The 26,496-nt window shown below is 46.1% G+C and overlaps 1 protein-coding gene across 3 annotated transcripts in view; it reads right to left on the bottom strand.

Annotated features, from left to right (window-relative positions):
* Nucleotides 1-26,496, bottom strand: part of LOC138580266 (WD repeat-containing protein 5 homolog) — a 943,811-nt gene that overhangs the window by 889,906 nt on the left and 27,409 nt on the right. For all 3 annotated transcript variants that reach the window (XM_069650661.1, XM_069650662.1, XM_069650664.1), the window contains one exon: nucleotides 24,681-24,799. In XM_069650661.1, the coding sequence (XP_069506762.1) occupies nucleotides 24,681-24,788 (108 nt within the window). In that variant the 5' untranslated portion in view covers nucleotides 24,789-24,799. Of the gene's footprint in view, nucleotides 1-24,680; nucleotides 24,800-26,496 lie in introns of those variants that run through there.

The following is a 26,496-nucleotide window of genomic DNA, read 5'->3' as shown; positions in this document are numbered from 1 at the left end:
GAAGAGGACGCAACAACCCTATGCATTTACAGCTGCTGGTCCTGCATTGTGCACAGATAGCACATGCAGAAATATACTCCACCACATCCCGTGACATAGAGGGCCACCAGCACCGTCTAAGTAGGAGTTCCACAGTTTTCTTCCTCCCGGGATGGGCGGCAATGACGGAATCATGACACCATTGTAAGGCACTCAAGCGTGTTTCTTCCGTGGGTATGCAAATCTTCTCTTGAATGTAGGGCAGGCCTTTAATCACTCCAGTGTTCAGATCTAGTAATTTAGCGGGCTATTGAAGAACCCAATTCTATAGTCATCAAGGGTTGCTTGTGGGGTACAGCAAGAGGCTGCTTGATGAGGAAGCAGAAGTGGTTGTTCCTCCCTCACAGAATGCGAAAGCCCACCCAAACGAGAAGGAGCATCTGCCTTAGAATGCAACAGTGCAGGTCGATAAGTGATGGTGAAGTCGAATAAAAAGAAAGAATGCCATTGCACCTGCCGAGCCGTCACACATTTGATGGATTTGAGAGCCAACAAATTGCGATGGTCAGTGTAGAAAGTGATCGGATGACGGGCACACAACAGGGGATGCCTCGACTCTGTGAAAGCATCCTTGATAGCTAGAAGTTGATGTTCAGTGACCATATAAGTCCTCTCAGAGGGCGAAAGTTTCCGGGAAAAGAAAGCAACAGGGTGTGTCTTGCCCGTCCCGGGGCACTTTTGGGATAAGACCGCTCCAAACGCTACACTTGAGGCATCTGCTTCTACGAGCAACAGCTGTTGATGATCTCGGTGTTGCAGCTCAGGTGCCATCCTAAATGAATGCTTAAGTGTTTCAGACGCGGTCTGCGCGGCTGCATTCCACTGAAATGGTAGTTTGGTACTGGTGAGTGCTGTCAAAGGTGAAGCGATATCGGAAAACTAACACACAAATGTTCTATAGAAATTGGAAAAGCCACGGAATGAATGCAACAATTTCACTGAAGTCGGGACCGGCCAATTCAATACGGCTTTCACCTTTGACAGATTCATATTCACACCCTTGTCAGTTAGGTCATACCCCAAAAACTCGACCTTGGATGTGTTAAAAACACACTTTTCGACTTTGGCAACAAGGTGGTGTTCCCTTAATCTATGTAGGTCACAACGTATGTGTACCAAATGTTGGTCGAATGACATTGAATAAATCAAGATGTCATCCAAATAGACGACATAGTGATCCAACATATCCTGGAAGATGATATTCATGTAGTACTGAAAGCTTGCGGGGGCTTTTCAAAGCCCGAAAGGCCTTACTAGGTATTCAAACAACCCGAAGCGTGTCTTGAATGCGGTTTTCCAATCATCTCTTTCTTGTATACGTATTAAATTGTAAGATCCAACTTTGTGAAGATCACAGAAGAACCTAACTGGTCCAAGAGGACAGAGATGAGTGGTAACGGGTACTGTTTTTTATGGTGATGGCGTTGAGGGCTCTGTAATCTATACACGCTATCAAGTCACACTCCTTTGGTACGAAGAATAAAGGTGAGGCAGCCGGCGATACCGAATGCCAAAGCAAAGCATTCTCTAAATATGCCTTAAGCACCTCATCTTCCTGGATGGTAAACAAATATATTCGACTACTGGGGATCTTGGACCCGGGAACTAATTTAATATGACAATTGTAGGACCGATGAAGCGGTAGTTGTTCCGCCTTCCTTTTATCGAAAACATTCCTTTTATCGAAAACGTCTGCATAGGATTGATATACACTAGGTAAACTACCAATTGGCTTGGAGGCAACAAACCCGATAAAAAGTGCTGTCTCGAGAATGGCCTTACAATGAGTATGCTTAGTTACAGCATCAGGGTCTATGCAGTGCAAATCACAGTATTCTGATGAAAAGACGGTTTTATGTTTTCCCCAGTCGATATGTGGGTTATGTGTTTGTAAACAGGATAGGCCAAGAATCACACAATATTGTGGTGCTGAGATCAAATCAAAACAGATGCGTTCATGGCTATCAGTGTGTTAGGCAGAATCCTGTGCAGTTCCCTTAGGGAGCACTACAGAAGATTAAGACTACAGGTATGAGCAAGAAAAATCCCCTTTGGTATCAGTCTGTACCACAAAGATTTAGTTGGTAGCTGTGGCTAAGCAGTCAGACTCATCTCAAGAGGGAGATGAGCAGTATTCAGGGTTTACACAATAGGTATCACAGTACTAGGGCACAAGGAAACACTGACCAAAGCTTGTATTAAAAATAAGACTATATAGATTTATTTTATACACCTAGTTCAACACATAAATCACAGTTGATAAAGCAAGTTAAGTTTAGTCAAGGAAAGTATATACAACTCCCTAGGCAATTGTAGACAAGTTTGCGGTAGAGTGAAAACTGAGCAAAACGGCATGGTGAAAACCAACTACAAATGGAACTCTAACAATTTAGCGAAAGGGAGGGAAAGCACAAGTTAAACCGAAATATCTTCAGACACCCTCTAGCAACACTTTCCTGAAGTTTTGTGAACAAGTAATGCACAGTGATACTTTAGCAGAAAGATAAGTAATTGAAAACTGAGCAAAATGGCACTTCACAAGTTAAAACAGTAGGAAGGAAGAGGGGTTTAGAAGATTCAGGTGCGTCAACACATTTCTCATTGAGAATCAATCTAGTGAGAGCAGATCTAACAAATCAGCCAGAGTCAATAGGCCTGAGCAAGAGTCAGTGGTACAGGACCAAGAGCTTAGGAGCAAAAATGTTCTTGTAACTGCAGTCAAGTCTTTGGTTAACGAATATTGAAAAGGTAGATGCAAGACGAAAGACAATGTTAGACGAAAGGGCGGCCAGCCCAACAAGTAGATAAAGGATTTAAAACATCTTTAGGGCTACCACGCAGAAAGGGAGGCCTGGCGGAACAAAGTACCTTTAAATGAAGAAGTGGCTCCTGCGGTGGTGGTTGTTCCTGGTAGTTCCCACAGTTCGGGGGATCCAGCAGAGGAAGAGGGGCTCTCGTCGTGGAGGAAGGTTCGAGTTACTGCACTACCCAGGGATGAAACCAGCTGCGGTGCTGCCAAACGTAAAAAAGGTACGCTCCTTTAAATCGTGGTTCGGGTGGATGGCTGCCTGGCTATCCGGCCTCCAAGTGCTGGGCACGGGCGATTTGACCAAGGCAGGTCCGAGGAAGCGATTGGTGAACTGGTTGGTCCCACCAGCTCAAGGGAAGAAGGCTCTTGCGAAGAAGATCTCGTTGTGTGGAAGAAAAGTGGCGAGACGCTGCAGCAGGGCTTCACCGGTGGTGCAGGTGCTGAAGATGTTTGTGGCTTCTCTCCCCTTCGGTTCCGTAGTTCCAGTGGCGACGTCTTGCTTTTCCAGTCCTCAGTACCCTGCTTTTATGCAGAAAGAACCCCATTCATACAGCCTAGCTGTCACTCACACAGTGGAGTGGTCATCTTGGCGGGAGACCCTCCAGCCTATCAGGATAGAGTGCGACATGGGTTGCGCAGGCAACCCTGTCCAGGGGTCCAAATCCCCCTCCCACACAAAGGACCCAACCCAGACTCAGTGGCGCCGAAAGGAGGGCTCCTTGGCAGAAGCCCGCCAAAAGGACGAACAAAGGATCCCCGACCTGGCTTAGGAGTTTAGAGTAAGACACGAGAAAGAATTTATATTAAAGTTCTGGCAAATATAAAACCTACCGGTTTATAATAAGTTAATAATAAAATAGACTGGCGGTATGTTAGAGGCTGTCAGAAAAAGTGGTAGCCTCGAACAATGGGAAAATCCCATAGGAAAATATTTGCGGTCGAATATTTATGGTAGTAACCACTGCCACCAGCCAGAAACTTTAGAGAGAGGGACTTTACGGTACCCCCTAGAAAATGAACCTAAGGGAAAAACTATTAACCCTTTCCAGTACCTCCATAGTAAGATGGTTTGTACTGGTTAAGTTCATAAGAATTGACTAGTAAAGTCAATGGGGACTTTACATGCCCTGGGAGACAGTAGTCAGTCCCAGGGTATGGAGTCTATGTATGGGGGTCGCTACGACACCCCTGTGTCACTCCACTGAGGGTGCTGTGTAACACATGTGAATAAAGATGGTTCCTATGGGGGAGAGAAAATCCCTTAGGCATTAAACACAAAAATAGCCTAGAACACCCATAGCAAAAATGCCTAAGAGTGGGAAAAAGAGTCTCACTCTTAGCAGGTGAAAAGAAACAAACCCTTCAAATCCAGCAAAGCTGCTGGGGGACTCTATAGCTAAGGGAAATTAGCCATAGAATGAAAATTCTCCCGTATACAGTGGATATTCGAATGTATTCGGTTAGTTCCGTTACCAGACCTGAAACAAGAGCTGTACCATCTACTGCCTTGACCACCTCAGGTCTTTCCTTTGAAACAATAGGTAGTCCTGCTTGTCGGGCATACTGGATATCCATGTAGTTACCCGTAGCCCCTGAATCAATTACGGCACTGGTCCATAAGGATACCTCACTAGGTAAAAGAAACAGAACAAGGAGGTATTCAGGAGAACAGATTGGACTCCCAATCTTTGCCTAAGGAACTGTACTTGGCTGAGGGACTCCTATGGTGAGTTCCGAAGTTTCCCTGTTTTCTCATGGCTCTTTTTGGACAGTTGCACAGGAAATGATCGACGGAACCACAATACATACAGAGGTTCGCTTTACGTCCATGTTCTCTTTCTGCAGGTCTCAGAGGGCCACAGACTACTCGTATTTGCATAGGTTTGGTTTCTGGGATGTTCACAGAACCCAGATCAGATTTTATGGCTAAAGGAGGTAGAGACCTCCTCTTGTCTTTTCGCTCGGCTTTTCGGGCATTGATTTCTAAGATCAGATCTAAAAGTTCAGGGAAGGTCACAGGTCTTTCATGTCGTCTGATAGTCCCTTATAGAAGACAACTGCCTTTTTATCCTCTGGCCAACCGGCTTCTGCAGTCAACTGATTAAACCTGGCAAGGTATGAAAGTAATGGAGTATCACCTTGCTTGAGATTAAGAAACTCCAAGTCAGTGGCTTGGGTTTTGTAACGTGTATCGAAGACAATTCGATTCATTGCTGGTATTAAGGCATCACAATCATAAAGCACAAGCAACTGTTCTAGCAGTGGGTTAGCCCAGGCAGCAGCAGTACCTCCAAGATATTAAAGGACAAAGGCTGCTTTTGTGGTAGAGTCAGGAAACAAAGCTGGACGACACAGGAAATGCACTTTGCATTGGTTCATGAATGTCCAATATGTCTTTGGGTCGCCATTGAACCTTGTGGGGCTAATGTGAATTGAGTAGACATTATTACTGGCACAGGATTTCGTCTAGGTAGAGGGTATGCTGGACCTGCTGTGACGGCTCCAGCCTGTCCATCCACCTGCGGCTGAGGTTGCATTGAATCCTGTAAGGACTCCATCCGTAAATGTATTGCTTTATGGTAGCAGTCATGTCGTTCGGTAAATCAGAAACAAGCTGCATAAGAGTGGTTAGCGTATCAGCTTCGTCCATTTTAGGCTTCCGATTCTGTCAATACTCACCACGGAACAGGTAAATGGACCCAATGTTCACTCCTGGTGATCTTGCAAACCCAAACAAAAGATTGGGTCTCCTCAATGAGGGTGACCTTCCCCTGGATAAACCCCTCTTTGTTTGTTTACTGAACACAAACAGAAGTGAAGATCAAATGAAAGAGCAAAGGTACCACCAGGCACACGCCAAGCTGTGGAAAGAAGGATTCTATAACGTACATATGTAATGTACGAAAATGAGATCAGTACTAACCTGGTGAAGCCTGGGGTTAGCCGGTATTTCGGGTTTCCCTCGGGTGTTAGAAGGACTCGGTTTTCACTCTAAATGGACAAGAGAGTGAAGAAACATGAAATGACTGGAGTGGTAGGAAGAAATATATGATCCCTACAGGTGTGTGCTTTACCTATGTGTGCATAGAACGTAGTCTTGAGTGAAGAAATGGCCAGAAGAATAGTTCCAGGGCAAAACAAAAGCGGAAAGGGAAGGAAGATAAGTATGGTTAGTAAGGGTCTACTCCCGGGTGGCATGAGGCACACTAACGACGGGATGGTGCACAGAGAAACAGCATAACGTCCATGATCCAGTCCACAACATGGCTCAGAAAGATCCAGCAGAAAATCAAGATCCACAAATCCACATAATGATAGAAACTACAACAGGGGATATTCCGGAAAGCAGTCCAAAAACACACCAAGGTTCGTTACTGTGTAATCAGGAGAGCAGAGGTACCAAATCAAGATCCAAAACAAATCCTTTAAGCGTAAACAGGGGTCAAAGAGAGTAATCAAAAGACAAGGGACACGGGAGCTAAAGACGTGCGGGTACTTACTTCAATCAGAAGCACCAGCGCCATTAAGCAGTGGTTCTTTAAAGGACCAGGAAAGAGGGCGTGACGTGTTGACGTTACGCGCCGCTTCGGGTAACCATGGTGATGCTGTAGTAACCCGACACGAGCAAGCAGCAGCTACGATACAACGCTTGCTTATGTTGCAGCTGCCTAGATGCCATAGCCACCGCCAGCATTGCAGGAAAGAAGTGGCTGATACACACTGTTTTCGCGGTAGAGGCGGATTACGGCGCAGAATCATGACAGGAGCTCGATATGACAATCTTTTTCCCGGGTGTGGGGGCAATTTATCTGCTCCTTTTGGGTCAAATAAATATGAGTATTCAGTATATTCAGAAGGAAGGCTTGTATGGATAGCCGAAACACTGAATATGATAAGAGCGGATATGGGCTTGAAAGTGTGTGTGAGTGGGGGGACAGGAATGAACAACCTGAGCGGCATGTTGTTTCTTGGAAAGTAAGAGTTTGGCTTCTCCAATCAATGAACGGGTTGTGTTGCCGCAACCAGAGAGTACCCAGTAAAACCTGGAAATGAAGGGCCTCAATCACATAAAAACCTAAAACTCCATGATGATACTGAGTACAAACCATCGACAGGGCTTGGGTTTGTAGAGAAATAGGACCAGATATGAGAGGCAATCCATCCACTGACATGATGGGTGCGGACTTGGGTCTTGATTTCATGGGAATATTGTGTTTATGAGCAAATGCTAAATCAATGAAGTTCCATGTAGCCCCACTATCTATAAAGGCTAGCACATGGTCCCATAGTTGGTCTTTTAAGGAGAGATCCATAAAAACAAAGAAATTAGGTGATTGGATGGGCATCAGGGAACATGACGTCATGGGGGAACCAAGAAAGGGTCTACTCGCTGATTGGTTCCCTATTGAGGGCGAGTTCTGGCATTTCCCGGAGGATTAAGAGGTTTCTTTGGACATATTCTCACTGAGTGCCCGGGGTCCCCACAATAGAAACAAAGGTGCAAACGCTGTTGTCATTCCCTTTCTTTGTACTCAATGGGTCCACAAGTGCTCCCTAAATGCATTGGTTCAGGATCATTAGACAAAGGAGTTTCTTTTTCCCACTTGGGGTAGGGTCTCCTAGGTTCTAATCTCCTGGCCATCCTTCCAGAGCTATGTATTCTGTTAGAGTGTCAAGGCGTCTTTAAGATCTTACCTTAATCCTTTGTAAATGATAGTCAATTGAGCATCATCAGGCCAACTGGTGTGTGCTACTAATCCTCTGAAATGGGCAATATAGATGAGAAGGTCCTGACTACCTTGTCTTATATATAATAGTTCATTAAGAATGGACTGACCTGCATATTGACGGTCAAACATCGTGCCAAAGGCCTCTAGAAATCCAGCATAATCTTGTTACCATCAACATACGGGGTAGCCCAAGCGAGAGCAGTCTTTTCAAGGTTAAACAAAAGGAAAGACACCTTGGCCTGATTGGCCGCATAGATCTAGGGGATGTTCAGAAAATGTATCCTGCATTGGGTCAAAAAGGACCTGAATTCACTAGGGCTCCCCCCTATATTTGGAGGGGATGGAACGCCTGGTACGACGTTAGGTGGTGGCAAGGTTGTAGGAGGTAGAAAGGGTCGTGAATCAGAGCGAGTTGGGACACTGGTAGAAGGTCTAGCATTCCCCAAACCCCAGAATTACTGGAAGGAAGCTTGGTCTTGGTTAACTGTTTGACCGTCCCTTGTAAGGATGTTATGGACTGATATAATATAGCATTTTCTTGCCGTGAGGGCATCATCTCTTTTTGGAGTTTAAGCACGGAGGACGCTAATTATTTGAGGGTTGTTTCCATGGCTCAGGAAGTAACTAGGTTCTCACAATCTGTCAGTCAAGTCGTAGATGGAGCGAAAAAGTCCTCAGGAGCCACTGAAGATAGAGACACTCCTACCTTCAAGGGACGACCCCTTGTTCCACTATAAAATAACACAAAGGGCGAACCCTCCCAAAGAGAGAGGAGTGCTACTTGACACTCCCCCTTCCTTATGACAATCAAACAAAGGTACAGGAGCTGCAATCGGGGGACAAAAGGTAGATCCTTAAAAACAGTAACAATATAATTACAAGAGATCTTCACCTGAGATATCCGGAGCAGAGGCTTACACCTGCAGGTATATTGCACCCAGCCTTGGACCTATACTGGAGCATACAACTTGTGGCTTTGGTAGAAGCAAAGAAAAGAGAAACACTAAACATCAAAGGCTAGCTACCTAGAGAAATTAAGCATGAATGCAAAAAAGGTTCTGACACCTGGATTCCGGTAACGGAGCTTCAAGCATGAAGGACCGTTGAGAGAACAGCGCCAGTATGCCCTGTCTGCCTCTTTATACCAAGGACCTGGGGCCTGGTGATGTCGTGGGACATGCGCGACGCGTACCGCCCACATAGACGAAAGGGCCTCACCCATGTCAGCAAGCGTTGCGTCGTACCCACGGAACGAGAGCCCACTCACCGCTGCCGTAGCCTAAAACATATAGCATTAGTAATTTTGAGGTATTTGCACCATGTTGCTGTTCATTACCATGGTAATTGTTCTGCCTCACCCTACATCCACCATCCTCTACCCAGACACCAAAACCTTGCTCAACTTCTCTTGGCCCTACGCTGACCTAATGAATGCCTCTGATTGCTATATATGCTCCCATCCCCATATGTATGGCAGTGGGGAGGATTCCCTTCAACCACGCCCCATTCAATCTTGCTGAATGGTGTTATGACCTCCTGATTAATGACTCTTCTTATCCCAATATGACCCACCCCTTTCCCCAGGGATTCTTCTACCCCAGCTATGCCAATATATTACCTCCGAAGATACCGACTGCATTTGTTCCACACGCTCTGATTTCTTTCATCGGTTTCAAACACTTTTGGTTCACTGTGCTCTTCCAATCTACTTGGTATTTAATGATTGTGGTTATAATTTCCGCCTTTGCAATGATAGTTGTTCGTATTCGCTGCCTTCTGTAATGCTGTGCTAGACAGGTGGCTCACTTGCCCACCGAGGCCAGACTGCTGCCACTTGAAATAGAGACATCTCAAATTAAAGAGGATGCCTCAAAAGACGCCTCCAATGAACAGGAAATTAAAGATGTGCTAGGTCAAATGTCCAACACCGAATGGGCTGAATTTTTGAATTAGAACCTTTTAGGCCCACGATCTCTGTATCTAGAACAACATCCTTTCAGTAGCAATCCTTGTGCCTCCCCACCCTATCCTTATGTCACCTATATACAAGGGTATCTTTGATTGAGATTATGCAACAATCCGGCACCCTGTGCTCTACACTCTGTCTCAGGGACGATCAAATGGGGGGTTGATGTGGCAGGATTATAATGCTATGTTATGCAATGCGTTGCAATACTATGTTATGCAATGCAATGGTATGCTTGAGCAGGCTCTCCCATACAGCTAGGCCTCAGACCCTCCATGTCGCCTCCCTCTGCTTCCTCTGCACGCAGCACCCCGGACATGCCCAAACCACCCCCCCTGTGGCAGATGTAGGGAAGGCATGGTATCAGGAGTATTGACACTGACACAATGGATACAATTTGTAAAACCTTTATTGGGGTTGAGGAAAATCCTATTTGGCACTATAACTAAGTTGGGAGTAGTCTCAACCATCAAACAATAAACAAAACAGTCAAGCGTCACATCTCATTTGCAGCGCTGGTCTTGGTGGAGGCGTAGAAGAGGACGGTGTACTGTTGCCCATGCCTCTCCCAAGATGGCGCCTGAAGCGACACGCATCTTTGCAGTGTTACCCTGCATTCAGGACATCTTCCTGGCTCCACCCACGCTGGGTTCGGACAGGGAATATCAGCAGCTGTGGACATTGGAGCAGCGCGTCTTTACTTTCCTTAGAGACGCTTCGTGAGTTTGAGTGACTTTCATATTGTAGTTTTTTTCCTGTTAACATTCGGTGTAAACTAACTTTCTTTCTGTACATTAGGAATCCCCTGTCCGGGAGACTATTTACTCTGGACCAGGTGGGGCTTCCCTCTCTTCTCTCCCCCCCCTCTCTCCTTCTCAGTCCGTGGCTAACCAGGTCCCGCTTCCTTACGCAGTTGGTAGAAGGAGATTCCAGAGCGCATCCTTTCTCCTTTACTAACTACCGCATGAAGACATAAAGGGTACAGTTAGCAATCGTTTTGCCTCTTACGCTACATTCCACAGATTACTTACCTTTTGCCTGTCCTCCATACAGAAACATCTTCCTCAGTTCAACAGCGAGCCACCTCAGCCTCTCCCCTTCAGAGCCTAGAAAGGAAAAGTAACAACACAGACCGAAGCCTCCAGACATCAGGGTTTTCTACCACAGAGGGTTCCCTCGGGCACCCTTTCCTCCCAGCTATTGTCTTTTGGGACACAAGGAACAGGGTGGTCAGAGGGATTTCTCACAATCTCCAGTTGCGGTATCTGGTTCAGGTTAGTGTGTCAGCCTCTTGTTACCTGTCAAATCGTCTGTGAATGCAAATCAATGATAGATAGCGACGCCCGAACAGACAAGGCTGTTAGTGCAGACATGGATCAGATGCAACAACTGGTGGCAGCAATACAGTCCTTCACCTTGGAGGTGCAAGGTTTAAAACAAGAAAACGCTTACCTCCGACAACAAATTGCCTGAGCTCCACAGGGGTCAGAGATTCCCCTGGGTCCATTGCCTGGGGGTAAGTCTGACAGAAACCCTCACAAGCTTAAGGAGTTGCTCGAAGCTTGCACGGTCCAGTTCGCCTTTAAGGCTACCTTCTTTCCTACAGATAGAGATAAAGTAGGCCACATGATCTCCCATTTTACAGGAGCAGCTGTGGCCTGGGCCACACCTTTAGTGAGCACGAATAACCCCATTCTCGGTTCCCATCCCGCTTTTGTCAATAGCCTGAAAGCCATGTTTAGCCGGCAAGAAATAACAGTCTCCTCATATGAGCGTTTATTAGACTTCAAACAGGGTTCTCAAGATCTTTAGACGTATGTGACTCGATTTAAACAAATGTCAACTGACACTGCATGGCCCGATGACACCTGGATTACACTCTTCCGGAGAGGACTCACAGAGGATTTGAAGGATGAGGTCCCAAGGATTCCTCGCCCAATGAATTTGGCTGAAATTATCTAGCAATGTAGCTAGACTATCGGCTCCAGGAAAGGATCAACGAGAGAAGGAGGGGAAGGATGGCCAGGAATCATCCTGACTCCTCTACGATTTCTCCTCAAACCTTGACGGTAGAAGAGCCCATGCAGTTGGGGTAGCCGGGGGACCACTTTCCTCAGAGGAATGAAACAGGTGACGAATTTAGGGTTTGTATATGTACTGCGGTTACAAAGATCACCTGGTCAGGGAATGCCCTGTTGCACCCCCCAGGAGGCAGGGAAACGCAGAATCCCGGTCGTAGGGGGAACCGCGATGCAGGACGACATCCAGGGTTCCCCAGGGTCAATACAATAATACTGACACAATAGATACCCCAATGGTGGTATTGCAGGTGAACATTCTTTTGGGAGATCAGGAATTACATAATGTTCCTGCACTAGAAGACTGTGGCGCCATAGGCAACTTTATAGACGACCAGTGGGCCTGCAAGTAGGGGAATTACTTGTACCCCCAAGTAAATCTCAATCCCTATAGAAAGCCTGGATGGGAGTCCCCTTACTTTCGGTCCTATTCGAGAACAGACCATACCCTTACATACGTTAATCTCATCTCATGAGGAAGTCATTAGTTTCGACATGATCAAGGCCGCTCACCACCCCATAATTTCAGGTCTACCCTGATTACACCAGCACAACCCCTACGTCAATTGGACTGCTGGTACCTTACTCCTGGGATCGGAACATTGTCTTCCCCCATTGTTTTTCACAAGGCTCTGTGGGTATGCATACCTCGCCATCCTGTTCAAAACTCTCAACCAACACCACCATTCTGAGCCATGTGTGCGGGTTCCCCGAACCCTATGCTTCCTATCAGGAGGTATTTGCCTCCCCGCGATTCTCTGAACTCCCTCATCGGAGGGATGACTGTAGTACCGATTTGCAACCTGATCAGCCCATTCCCTTTGGGAGAATATACATTTTGTCGCAAAAGAAGAAGTCAGTAATTAAGGAACACCTTCAGAGCAATTTACAGAACGGGTGAATCACGGAATCACCTCTGCAGCAGGAGTTTCACTTTTCTTCATTCCGAAGAAAAATACTGAAGAATTACGTCCCTGCATCGACTTTCGAGGGCTTAATAAGATCACCATCCCCGATCGGTGTCCTATGCCCCTGATCCCTGATATCCTCGAGGCGGTGAAAGAAGCCACTATGTATACCAAGTTGGACCTACGAGGGGCATATCATCTCATCCGAATTAGAGCAGGGGACGAATGGAAGACGGCATTTCGAACCTGCTTCGGATATTTTGAGTATCACGTAATGCCTTTTGGGTTGTCCAATACCCCAGTTATCTTTCAGACATTCAAGAACCACCTCTTTTTGTTGCACTTCTTAGTGGCATACCTAGATGACATCCTGGTATTTTCTGCTACAGAAACAGATCACATTCGCCACTTCCAATTAGTGTTGGGTCGACTCGGGAGAACCATCTTTACTGTAAGCTAGAAAAGTGTGATTTCAATCAATGTCAAGTCACCTACTTGGGGTACGTGTTGTCTGCCAAGGGCATCTCGATGGATCCAGCTAAGGTTACTGCAGTTCGGAATTGGCCTCCTTCATCCACAGTCACGGAGGTGCAGCGCTTTTTGGGTTTCGCAAACTTTTGCAGGAAATTCATTCCACACTGCTTTGCCATCATATTACCCCTCACCAAGCTTCTCAAGAAAGGAGTTCCTTTCCTGTTGGATTCCCAAGTCCAAATGTCCTTTGAAAATCTCAAGCCTCTGTTTCCACCGCTCCTATTTTGATCACTCCAGATCAAGGGAAGAAATTCATTTTGCAGACTGATGCCTCCCATCATGCCCTTGGGTCCATTCTTCTGAAAGAAACTGACCTAGGACTAGAATGTCCTGTCGCCTACGTGTCAAAAACCCGGGCACCATCAGAATTGAATTATTCAATTCTGGAAAAGGAACTGTTAGCAATCAAAAGAGCCTTTGAGAAATGGAGACATTTGCTATTAGGTTCCCGATTCCCAATTGAGGTGAGGACCGATCACCAGAATCTGAAGGGTTTACAATATGCGCAGACCAGAAATAGTCGGCAGGCTAGATGGGCTCACTTTTTCTCACCATACAACATCATCTTCACATTCCTTCCGCGAAGATGCAATCTCCAGGCCTATGCCTTGTCAAGGAAGGACTTGCGGCCAGGTTTCACTTGGAAAAGGTCTTCCCCAAGGCATTAATTCTACATGTGGTAACGGATTTTCTGCAAAAGATCAGGCTCGCCTCCAAGGAACACGAAGACGAATGTCTACGACTATCTTAAAAACACAATTTGCTACCAGAAAGGGGCTATTTTTGGGGTAACGAGGTGTTGCTCCGACCACTTCCCTCCAAGTTAAAATCCTACGCATGAGCCTCGATTCCCAAGCCGCTGGTCACTGAGGCATCACTAACATCACTGAATTGGATCAGAGGCATTTCTGGTGGCCTACGCTGACTGCCGATGTCCAAGATTATGCGTCATCCTGCTCCATTTGTCTTCAGACCAAGATACCCAGATCATTTCCTCCAGGCCATCTGGTCAAGATGCCTGTGTCTGACAAACCCTGGCTAATAATCTCAGACTTCATTGTCGACTTATCCCCGTCTCGGGGTGCGACTGCAATAATGGTTACTATAGTCTACTTTACAAAACTTGCTCATTTTGTACCCCTTCCAGGAGTTTCCATGGCAGCTTGCATGGCCCGGATTTTTATTGAGACCATTTTCTCATGACATGGTCTACCAGATACCATCGTATCGGACAGGGATCCTCAGTACACATCATGCTATTGGCAACACATCTGTACTGGTATTAACATCAAACGCGCGTTAAGCTCTGGCTTTCATCCCCAAACTAATGGACAAAAAATGGAGCGGCTGAATCAAATGTTGGAGGGATACCTGCTGTCAGAAATCCACGTAAACGTGGGGCCAGAGCTTGAAGTCTCCGGTATCTGTGAATCCAGATATTTCAGGGGTCGCCTCAGTATCTGGTGGACTTTAAGGGTTATATTCCAGCTGATAGGTCCTGGGAACCCGCTTCTGTAGTTTACGCTCCCCATCTGGTGCGTCAGTTCCATTGTCGGTATATCGGGATGCGCTCCCTTGGAAGGGGGCATTCTGTCACATCTCATTTGGAGCACTGGTCTTGGTGGAGGCATAGGATGGGACGGTGTACTGTTGCCCATGCCTCTCCCAAGATGGCACCTGAAGCGACACACATCTTTGCAGTGGTTCCATGCATTCAAGACAACTTCCTGGCTCCACCCACGCTGGGTCCGGACAGGGCATATAAGCAGCCGTGGACAACGGAGCAGCGCGTCGCTACTCTCCTTAGAGACGCTTCATGAGTTCGAGTGACTTTCATATTGTAGTTTTTTCCTGTTAACATTCTGTGTAAACTAACTTTCTTTCTGTACATTAGGAATCCTGATCTCGGTATCCCGCTTCCTTCCATCCCAGTACATATCACAGCCACTGACTCCACACAGACGGACACGGTATGTGCAGACACGTAACTCGTATCCACACTGCCGTTACATTGTTCTCATCTGACCATTTCACTTTCTCTCTCTTTCTGGCAACAGGGAAAGGCTCTCTCACTGACCTCTGAGCACAGACGAAACTCTCTTCCCGAATGGCCTCCCGGAGACTCTATTTACTCTGGACCAGGTGAGGCTTCCTTCGCTTCTCTCCTACCCCCCCTCTCCTTCCCGGTCCATGGCTAACCAGGTCCTGCTTCCTTCTGCAGTCGGGAGAAGGAGATTCCAGAGCATGTCCTTTCTCCTTTATGAACACCTAAATGAAGACATAAAGGGTACAGTTAGCAATCTTTTAGCCTCTTAGGCTAGATTCCACAGATTACTTACCTTTTGCCTGTCCTCCTTACAGAAACACCATCCTCAGTTTAACGGTGAGCCACCTCAGCCTCTCCCAGCAGCGCCTAGAAAGGAAAAGTAACAACACAGACCGAAGACTCCAGACATCAGGGTTTCCTACCCCAGAGGGTTTTCCTGGGCACCCTTTCCTTCCAGCTATTGTCTTTTGGGACAAGAGGAACAGGTGGTCAGGGGGATTTCTCAATCTCCAGTTGCGGTATCTGGTTCAGGTTAGTGATAGCCTCTTGTTACCGGTCAAATCGTTTGTGAATACAAATCAATGATACCTAGTGGAGTCGTCAATTCAAAATGGTCTATGCTAACAAAAGAATAATGCCTCCCCTATCTGTTGTACAAAAAAAGTGTAAAAAAAAGGAGAAATATATGCAAAGGCAAAATCAGTGTTCAAAAGAATAGGTAGTTGAACCAGCTCTCCTCCTCACGTTAAACTTCACGGAGTAAGGCTGTCCTTGTAGGCAGGATGACACACTGCGCCTCGGTTTCTAACACTCTAAGGAGTTTCAAACCGTGGATTGAGGCCTGCCTGGACTCACAAGTCTATTTCTTGACTTTCAAAATTATATTACAAACAAAAGTTCACAAAGGTCCCCCTGTGCCGGGCTCAGACCTTACAGCACACAGTTCATGTAGGTCCCCCTCTGCTGGGCTCAGACGTGGTCCGACCCCTTTCATTTATTTTACTTGAACATTTACATAGCGCACATAAACCAGAGGTTTCTAGGCACATGAAGAAATTGGTTACATACATGTGGTTCTTGATACGTAAGTTACAGAGAAAGTTTCAGACATACATTACATGGCATTACATTGCAAGCATTAACCAGGTTTTCATTTGCTGTGTGAACGTTGCAGTTAACTCATTGCGGCCACATGGTCCCTAGTATGGATATGAGCTAGATAGGTTTGTTGCAATATTCTTTAAGGAGAGTTTCGCTTGAAGAACAAGGTTTTTAGGTCTCTACCGAATGACCATAGGGAAGTGTCATTCCTCAAAGATGATGGCAAGGTAGTCCACAAATTGGCCGCGACCACAGGGAAGCTAGATGCGCCTGCTTTCTGTTTCTTGAATCACAGTGTGAAGATTAGGTTGAATTTTGGGAGCGTGCTGGTCTGGCGGATTGGGCTTTAGAGATTTGATTGCAGAGGTAGGCTGGAGCGTTGTTCGAGACACATTTGTGGGTGAGTGAGAGGATTTTCAATTTGATTCTGTCGTGCACCGGAAGTCAGTGGATGTGTCATCTAGTGTAAGAGATGTGTTCATGTCTGGGTATATTAAGAGCTGCCCTAATTGCATTATTTTGCACCACCTGGAGTTTGCTAACATTTCTACTGTTAGTTCCAGCGAAGAGTGAATTGCAGTAGTCAATTCTGGATAAGATCAGTGCTCTGGCCAGCGTGATGCAGTTGTCTGCGGAGAGGAATGGTCTGCTGACTCTGATAAGTTTGAATGTGTATGCTGCAGATGAGACAACAGCATTGACCTGTCTAGTGAGAGTGGGATCGATGTAGACCCCTAGCGTTTTTATCTCCTTGGCAACGCTGATGGTATTACCATCGATGTTAAAGGATTTGTAAAGTTGTGGAAGGTTGTTTCATTTGGTTGTACTCCCAATGATGATTAACTCTGTTTTCTCATCATAGAGGCATAATTCATTTTGTGCCATATAGGCCTGGATCATTAGGTATATTTCTTTGACAATTTTTGAGTCGGTATCATAGCATCCTGTGATGGGCAAGAGTATCTGGGTGTCATCTGCATAGTTTGGATATGTGACACCCAGTTTGTCTAACTTGTCAAAGAGGAGCTTTGTGGATATGTTGTAGAAGGTAGGTGACACACAGGAGCCTTGGGGTTCACCACAGCATATCAAGGTTGGGGGGCCACTGACGAGGCTGAGAAGACCCTCATGTTACAGTTAGACAGAAATTATTTGATCCATTCAATTGATTCGTTAGAGAAGTGGGTGGCTGTTTCTAGATGGTGGCAAAGGATTTTGTGATTAACCAGATCAAATGCTGCGGATAACTCGAGCAAGAGGAGGATACACAGGTTGCCTTTATCCAAGAATTGGTCTATTTGGGTTTTTAGATCCAAGAGTGCCGTTTCCGATCCATGTCCTGGGCGGAATCCAGACTGTCTCAGGCCTAGAAGTTTGTTAGTTTCCAGGAAATTTTGGATCTGTAGATAGGCAACACGGTCAATGATTTTTAGTAAAAATGGCACTGTGGTGATTGGTCTAAAGCTAGTTGGAATGTTAGGGTCCAGTGTAGGCTTTTTTAACAAGGGTAGTACCCAAGCTTCTTTTAAGTCGTGTGGTACTTTGCTTGTGGCAAAGGATGTATTAATGAGTGTGGTAATGAAGGGGGCTAATTCATTAGCACATTCTTTGATAAGGGTGGCAGGGCACTAGTCCCCTTTGCATCTTGAGGGCTTTAAGCCTTTGATAATTTCTATGGTTTCTTGAGTAGTTAAGGGTGTGAATGCAAATCTGTTGGCGATTTGTGTCTGAGTAGAGGGATCAGTGAAGTGTGCTGTGATTAAGTTTAGTTTTCTTGATGTCAATTTTGTTCTGCAGGAGGGCAATTTTGGCAGCTAGGGCCTTTTGAACATTAGAGCACCATTGCTGGTCTTTGATAGAATGGTCCGGGGTGGGGACTGAAGATTCTAACTCACGTAGTATAGCAAATAGTTCTCCAGAATTCGATCGGGCAGTCTGGATACTCTGGTTACAGGAGTCGCCTTTAGCTTTCAAGGTTGCTTCCTAGTATTTGTTAGCAAGGGCTTTATTTATTGTTGATTGTGTTTTTAGCCAGTTACTTTCAGCTGAACTTTTAGCCGCACGTAAAATGTGCAAGTCATTGGGTAAACCAGCGGTTGGCATGTGCTATTGGTTTCGCTTTTTTGGGATTTAAGTGGAGCTACTTTGTCGATGGCAGCTATCATAGTTCTGTTGTATAGTGTGAATAGTAGAGTCGGATTGGCACGTAGGTTCGTCATGTCAGTTAATTGCAACAGGGGGGTAACATGCCTTTGCTGATTTTTTTTGGATTTCTTGAAGGGAGAGTTGATGTCAGTATGCTGGATTTGGCAGGTTTGGTAATTATCGTGGTGGCAAAGAGGACGGTGTTGTGGTCCGACCGTGGACATAGGTGTTGCTTAGAATGTTTGTGGCACAATTGTTGTCTGCAAGCCAATCTAAGGTGCGTCCTTTTTCATGGGTAGGACGGGAGATGCGACGAGTGAACTCTTGGGCTTTCATTGAATTGGCCAGGAGGAGAGCCTGGGTGTCAAGAGGGTCGTTCAGGCCCAAGTTGAAGTCACCTAGGACGATTGCCTTAGATAGGGGTTTCGTTTTGGAGGCTAAGGGAGAAGAAATGTCATCTTCAAAGGAAGATAGTGGGCCAGTGGGTCTGTAGACTATGAAGTGTGAGGGTGCAGGTATGGGTGAAGGCGATTTTCAAGGTGATTACTTCACCTGAGGTGAAGGGGTGTTCTGCTGCTATTCTCAGATCAAAGGTATTTCTGGCCAGGAGAGCTACTCCACCTCCTTTGATGTCCACTCTGTCTTTCCTGTAAATTGTGTATCCTTCTGGGATGGCTAATGAAAGGGTGGGGCCTGAGGCTGTGTGGTGGCAGGTTTCCTGTTGGTATGTTACCCAAGGTTGGGACGGTTTTGTAGATATTAGGTGCGTTTGTTTCAGTGAGGTTGTTGTCTTGAGTGTTGTGTTGGGAGATGGAGATTGCTGTAGTGTCGGTAGAGTGGGGGAAGGCAAAGTGTAGGATGAAGCCCTAGTAAGACCACATGGGTGGTATAGGCAGGTTCAAGAGGAGAGTCTAAATATCCTTTAATACCTAGCATAGGGCAGGTAGAGGGTGGTGGTGTGAGTCGTGTTCCAGTGCTGAGGTTCAAAGTATCTAAGCAAAGGTGTGTGGTGACGTTGGCTGTCTTAGTGTTAATATTAGTCTGCTGATGGTTAGATGCAAAGCTAACTTGAAGAGTGGCATGTGTGGTGTCTCTAGGCTGCATCGTAGCTGGTGTACCAGTGTGAGGCTGTACCGATAGGGCAGGGAATGGTGTTGCTTTGGGAAGGAAGGGAGTTGGGCATGGGAGGTGATGGTGTCTGGGGCACCAGAGTCGGGCGAGGCCATTCCCCACCTGGGTGAATGCGCCTGCCGTGCAGGGCAGAATCTCCGGCCTGACGGGATACATGAGGAGTGAACTACTGAGATAGGGTCAGTGTGGACAGGCTGAATGGCGGTACAGGGTTGGTCAGTCCTGCTCTAGGATTATAGGGTTATACCGTAGGTTCTGTGTTAGGGTGGTCTTGACCTAATTGATACCCTATGTTAGAGGCAGTGGGCTGATAAATTCCCTAGGTAGGTGACAATGGAGTAACACCACTGGTAGTACTCATCATAGCTGGCAGCGTCATATGCAGCCTGTAAGGTTGGAATAAGCAGGTAATGGCAATTGATCTGGCTACTTTGTTTGGACAATGATCCAACAATGCTGGGAGTTATTTCAATATCTGGCAATAACTGAGGCAGTCAAAGAAATTGGCAAATGCTGGCAATGGCTGGAGAGGTCTAGCTTCTTTTTGCACAACAGTTGCTAAGTTAGGATCAGCGTTTCAGTAAGACAGTAATCAAACATAGTAGAATTTTGTACGCCAGGGTGCAATGGCGGAGGGCGCGAGACAGGTGGTACATCAATACGTAGATCTAAATAGGTACTATTAATAATGCCAATCAGATTAGGCTGGTCTAACAATTGCTAAGTAGGTCTGGCTACTGCAGTGATAAAGTTTGCTAGGCAAGTCTGAAGGCGATGAATAGGGAAAAACACATTTGATTTTTGAGTGCACGGGTACAACAGCAGAGTGCACAGTCAATGCAATACGTGTGCAAAATTGAAAAACATCAGGTTAGCGTAGGCTAGCAATAGTGAGGTAGGTCTGACTACTTTCACAAAATCAGTTGCTCAACGAGAATAGCTGCAAAGTCAAAGCAGGCACACATGTGAAGATTTTTCTGATGCAAGGTGCTAAAGCAGAGTGCACAAGAAGGTGCTGTGGCAGTATAGGTACCGTGTTGATTACCCCATCGGGTGCGGAGTCGGTTGGGATCCGATTAGAGGGTGCAGCACTATAGTAGGTTTATAGCGGTAATGTCGAAGGCTTTCGAATGTACGTGGCTCGCTTTACAGACCACTGCAGGACTACTTTGACTTTAAAGTTCACGTTTACTCTCACTTAATTCACTTTTGCCATGTGTTCGCCTATTAGCTTCAAACAATGTACCTTTCTGTCCTGAATAGGGGAACCCTCCCGAGCCTCCACCTCACCTCTATCTTCCGATGAGCTGTCCCGGGATTCAGATTGTTCCTTCTTTCTTGGTTTCTTGGTTTCCTTGTTCCCTTGGTCTTCTTTTCCCTTGTCTTCTTTTCTTTTTTATCGTGCAAGAAGGGACAAGCTCCCCCGGAGGCCACCTTGACCAGGTATGGGACCTACGCCAGAGAGAAGACCGAGGAGCCAGCCCAGCACCACGGAAAAAGCTTGTAAGCACAAAAAACCCTGGTAAGATGAATCTGGAAGCCTGCTTGCAGTCTCTTGGTTTAACAAACCCAGAAGGATGGTTTCCGGTAGGATGAATAACTTGAGGTAAGTCTCTGACCCCAATCGGTAGTCCGCACAGGTTCCTTATACCACATACCGTCCTTCCAAGGATAGAAGGGGAGCGCTTTTGGGTTGTATAGTTGAGGAGTGCTATGCAGCTGGATATAAACTCCAATGTCAGATCAGCTCTGATCAATCCTTGGGAGAGCGGGATACCGGAGCAGGTAGGTAAGAAGATACAGGGCTCGTAAGCGAGCGGAAGGAATCAGGTAAGGAAGCTAAGTAGAGTGAGAGCGAAGACTCGCAGAAGATAGAGCGCGAGGAGGCGCGAAAGAATAGAAGATGTAGGATAGTACGAATATCAGTACTAAAGTGACTGATAGAGCCTGAACGGAAGAAAGAAAGTGAGCGGCCCGAGGGCGGAAAAGAAGGAGCACCCTTACGTCAGGAGAACACGAGCATGAAAGCTGGCAGGCATGGTGCCATCAGATGAAACCGCAAAGCGCAGTAAGACAAAAGCATAGAAATCCAAGCAGAAAGCAAGACACAAGAGTCTTGTGAAGGGGGGTTAGCACAGAACAAAGAGGTAGAGAGAGCTTCTCTATGAGCGAAATGCAACAGCAACAGCGAGTTTCACAGAGGACGGATACAAAGCACAGTTCCTACTGCATGGTGCGTGGTTATAGAAACGGTAGCCATGTTGAATGAGGACTAGACTGCATCTTTGGTTCTGCAGATAGCTTGTATGGTTCCATGTCTCTGAAGCTTCCACCTCTGCCACAGTCTCCAGGGTCGCAGCATGACACTGACTGAAACTTTTTAATGGGCTACTCCTTTCGCTGGACCACTCTGTTACTTACTATCACTGATCTCCCAGCTCCCTTTTACTTCAAAGTTCATTCACAGATCTGCCTTTCTTTGCGTCTCATCCACATGCATGCAACCTTCACTTGTGATATAATGTTGCTACTTCATTCGCTTTAACACACACCGGTCTCTCAGGTCACTTGCCAACTCACCGGCTGTGTGCGCTTCTTTCTTGTTTTGCGATTTCCAATTTACGTGTCCAGGTTAGTACCACAGGCTTGACCTCGCCTCCCCTAATCTGCCGTTCACCCGGAAGGTTCACTGGTGTTCTTGAAACACAATGCAATCTGCACTTGTGGGATCTGGCTTTCTCTACGTGTCTTTCGCGGTCTGTCGTAAGCAATGAACTGCAGTAGGGAAACCTTAGGTTTTTCCGCCCGCTGCTCTTGTCCCTTGGTCCGTTGCTCGGCTCCAGTAGGTGTGCCTTCATCCCGGAAGTTCTCCTCGTACTCGTGTTCTGCCTTGCTCAGAATGTGTCTTTTGGTGTTGCCTTTTATTCGTGTGAGGAGAGCTAACTGGTATCAGATGTATGCACTTAGTATAAAGTGCCTGGCTTTGCCTGACCCGATTAACGGGATATGTCCAGTACGATGTGAGAGATTTAGTCTGGTTACTCTCAGTAATCCCCTCTTCCTCAGCCCAATTTGTGTGTAAAAAGAAGGGGTGGGGAGTTGGGACTTTGGAAATTCCTACAAAATAGGATGGGGTAGATGAACAAAAACAAGGGGCATACCGAGTCCCACCATCGGATGTCTCACCCCCACTCCCCGAAAGAACCCTGACCCAGGTGATCCTCCCGCACTGGTCCACCCCCAGGAACTGGATCCTAAAGCGATGGAGGTGTCCTGGTCACCTAGATGTCAAGTCCCCGAGGACTAGCGGGTGAAACACCCTTTGGTTTCTCACACAGATGACATGGCAGACCTTCTCTTCCATGTATTCTATACATGTATAGCATTAGCCCCATATATGGGGGATAACAGTAGGGTTTCTGCAAATGCCGCTTATCCATAATACAACACAATGTCCCTGCAGGGCGGCGTCACAAGTGAGATATCGAAAGTTCTTGCCAAATGTCTGCAATATCATGCCAAGTAGCACCCCCAATGTGAAAGTGCTGTAAGGTATTAGTGTTTGCCTATGATATGCAATATAACCGGCACTCTAGGGGTGGGCCCTAGAGAGAGCTCCATGCACTGACTGGAGGTACACGTGTCCTTCTGTATTTTCCTGCTTCTCCGCTGATAGTGCCTCTGTATGCTGTGTATTTGCCATCTAATACAAGAAACTTGGTTTACCAGCAGTTGTGTCTCATCCCCTTCTTTGCTGCAAACCGAGGCTGATGCCGAGGGGCCTTTGAGAAGGGGCCCGATCTTGGCCACCACAGAATGGTGTTGATGTCTCTGGTCTGAAAATATTTTGTAACTTGAGTTTCAATACACATCTTTTCAACCTTCAAACCTTGTAAGGCGCTCCAAGACCTGCTGGATAGGGCCAGTGCTGAACAAAAATTTGAATAAAATAAATATATCCCCTGCCTGTAACCCTCTGTATCTCCTCTCTCCATATGCTTCCAGGAGTACACTTAACAGTCTATCCTTCAAAGGTGATGTGGCAGGATTGTAATGCTATGCTATGTTATGTGATGCAATGCTATGCTGTGTTGTGCAATGCTATGTTATGCTATGCTACATTAGGCTCTTCCATACAGTTAGGCCTCAGACCCTCCACGTCACTTCCCCCTGCTTCCTCTGCACGCAGCACCCCGGACATGCCCAAAACCCCTCCTGTGGCAAATGACATGGCGGACCTTCTCTTTTGCGTATTCTCTACTAGTATAGCATTAGCCCCATATATGGGAGATAACAGTTAGGTTTCTGAGAATGCTGCTTATCCATAATACAACACAATGTCCCTGCAAGACTGTGTCACAAGGTCACAAGTGAGATGTCAACAGTTCTTGACAAATGTCTGCAATATTGTGCAAAGTAACACCCCCATTGTGAAAGTACAATAAGATATTAGTGTTTGCCTATGATATGCTATAAAACCGGCACTCTAGAGGTGGGACCTAGAGGGAGCTGTGTGTGCTGACTGCCAGGACATGTGTTCTTCTCTATTTTCCTGCTTCTCCGCAGATAATGTCTCTGTATGCTGTGTATTTGCCATCTAATACAAGAGGCTTGGTTTACCAGCAGTCTGTGTCTCATCCCTTTATTTGCTGCAAACTGAGGCTGATGCCGAGGGGCCCTTGGGAATGTGTACTATCTTGGCCACCACAAAGGGTATTCATATTAGTGTACCTTATTACTATATCCCCTTGTTTTACTGTTCTCAGTTACCTCACTGCTAGGTTTGCACTAGATGAAACCCAGTACATACATAGCCTACTACCATCTTTAGGGAACCACCTAACTTACACAGCGAACATCGCCCTACATTATGGCGGTCTGGGTTAGCGGCACTGCAGTCCACTACGTGACATTACAAGCACACTATCCCCATTGAGCCACTGAGGCTTCAGTAACCATGTATCGGAGTGTCTTATACTTCTTAAGTCAGCTAGCAATGCCTCTCCCACATAAAACATGTACATTTCAGGAGGACAGCATAATGTGTGAATACATTCAGATTCCGCTCATCCTATGACCTCTTTTTGGGGAAGGCCCATTTACTGGCTTTACAAACTTATAGCAGGAACAAGGAAAAGGATGGTGAGTGGAGGGAGAAAGTGGATGCCCATCCTTTGAAAACATTTGCTTACCTTCCGGACTTCAGACTCGGTCAGATCCCGGTCTAGGTGCTCGAGGTTCTCGATCTGTCGCAGTTTCTTTCTCAGTTTCCTCACCTCGGCCAAGATCTGGGTTTCCATGTCTGAAAACCCTATGGATAAGAAAAAAGGAGACAGGACGGGAAACTGTGAGAGAAAACGACATGATTCAAGGAAATCAAAGAGAACTAAAAACCTTTTCACCAGATCATGCCGTAATGTGACCAATCATTTGCCAGACTCAGAGTACCAACGAAGAAATATTTTACATTTGTGCAATTTAATAATAATAATAATAATAATAATAATAATATTATTAGGAAAAAAACTGGTATCACTAGACATGAAAAGGGGCCTCACCAAGTATGAAATGTGGCATTACATGGAAGAAGTGCAGTCACATGTTATGAATTGTGCAATCATTTTGTGAATAGTGATCTTGCATGGTGAAATGGGTTTACAATAAATATATACTGTGGGATTACTAGTTGAAACATACAGGGATACTAGCTAAGATGTGTCATTAATGGAGTAATATATGGTCCTAAATTAAAAAAAGAAGAAATGTAATTGAGCTTTCAATAAATATGAAGCGCTGCATTAATAATGATAAAATGTGGCATCATGATTGATGAAATCGCGCCTCTGTAATTGTGGTGTCATTTGGGAAACAAATCCTAACTACTCATTTGCCGAACCTTCGTTTTGGCTCTGCAAACTGGAAACAAATATTTCAAGTACATTTCGGGCACTATTATCTGGCATTTGCTTGGAATCCTCATTATTGGCTTGCTTGGCCAAGTGCCTCCCTCTTGAACCCACTTCCTCTCCTGCTCTGCTCTCTCAGGCCTCTACCTACAGCCTCTTCTTTATCAGTGACTCTTGGCTGGGCGAGGTGAGGGTGGCTCCACCGGATCTACCCCGCTGAGCTGTATCTCCACAACACCCCGGCATCACACATCACATTCTCCTGCTTCCCTCAGCCAACCTGTGCCATGGTAGCAACATGGTGTCAAGAGGAGGATTGGCATCTAACAGAGTTTTTTAGAGCGGGCATCCCTCCCCTCATGGGTGCTAAAAGTCTTCTCACTTGCGGAGGTTGAAATTCCCGGACACTGCTCAAAGTCCACCTTAACACCCTTGCTTTGCTTAGGAAATTAAGTCAGGCTTTCCGGGAGCCCAATACCTGGGAATTCCACCCCTCAGGGCATGAAGCATTAATTCTCTGGAGAATAGCTCAGGGGCAGCGTGCTCACCTTGGAAGCAAGATGATGTGGAGCAACACAGGTTTGATCCCGAGTCTGCGCTTAGAAACCTAAATTACAAATTACAATTGTGAAGTCGCTTATTGTAAAATGCAGTTATTACACACAATTCTAAAATGGGGCATTATTTCCTGTGTAATGGGGCATCACAAGTCAAATATTATTAAATGTCACATCACAATCTGAAAAGTGTCAATATTAGCCGTCCCTCCCAGGTTATCCTGGGTTCTTTCTACTCCAGAACTACTACCTCCACCTGTGGCGTTCCGCTGGGCTCTATCCTTTCACCTTGGCTCTTTAACATCTATCTGTCCTATCTTGCTCACCTTATCTCAACTTTCTCCCTGCACTACATGCTGAGGACACCTGACTCTTGCTCAGACTACACTCTGCATCTCTTCCAACTTCCGCTGTCATTCCCGATTGCCTGTCCGCCATTCAGTCTTGGTGCACCTCCAATGATCTCTGTCTCAATGCCAGCAAGACTGAGATTCTTCCTATCGGGACTCCTGTTACCTCTTTTCTCCATTCACTCTGGCCACCCT

This window comes from Ambystoma mexicanum, chromosome 3p (assembly GCF_040938575.1).
Source record: "Ambystoma mexicanum isolate Mex_15411 chromosome 3p, UKY_AmexF1_1, whole genome shotgun sequence".
Taxonomy (NCBI): domain Eukaryota; kingdom Metazoa; phylum Chordata; class Amphibia; order Caudata; family Ambystomatidae; genus Ambystoma; species Ambystoma mexicanum.
The sequence above is the reverse complement of the archived record's forward strand: the minus strand, read 5'-3'. Positions and strand labels throughout refer to the sequence as shown.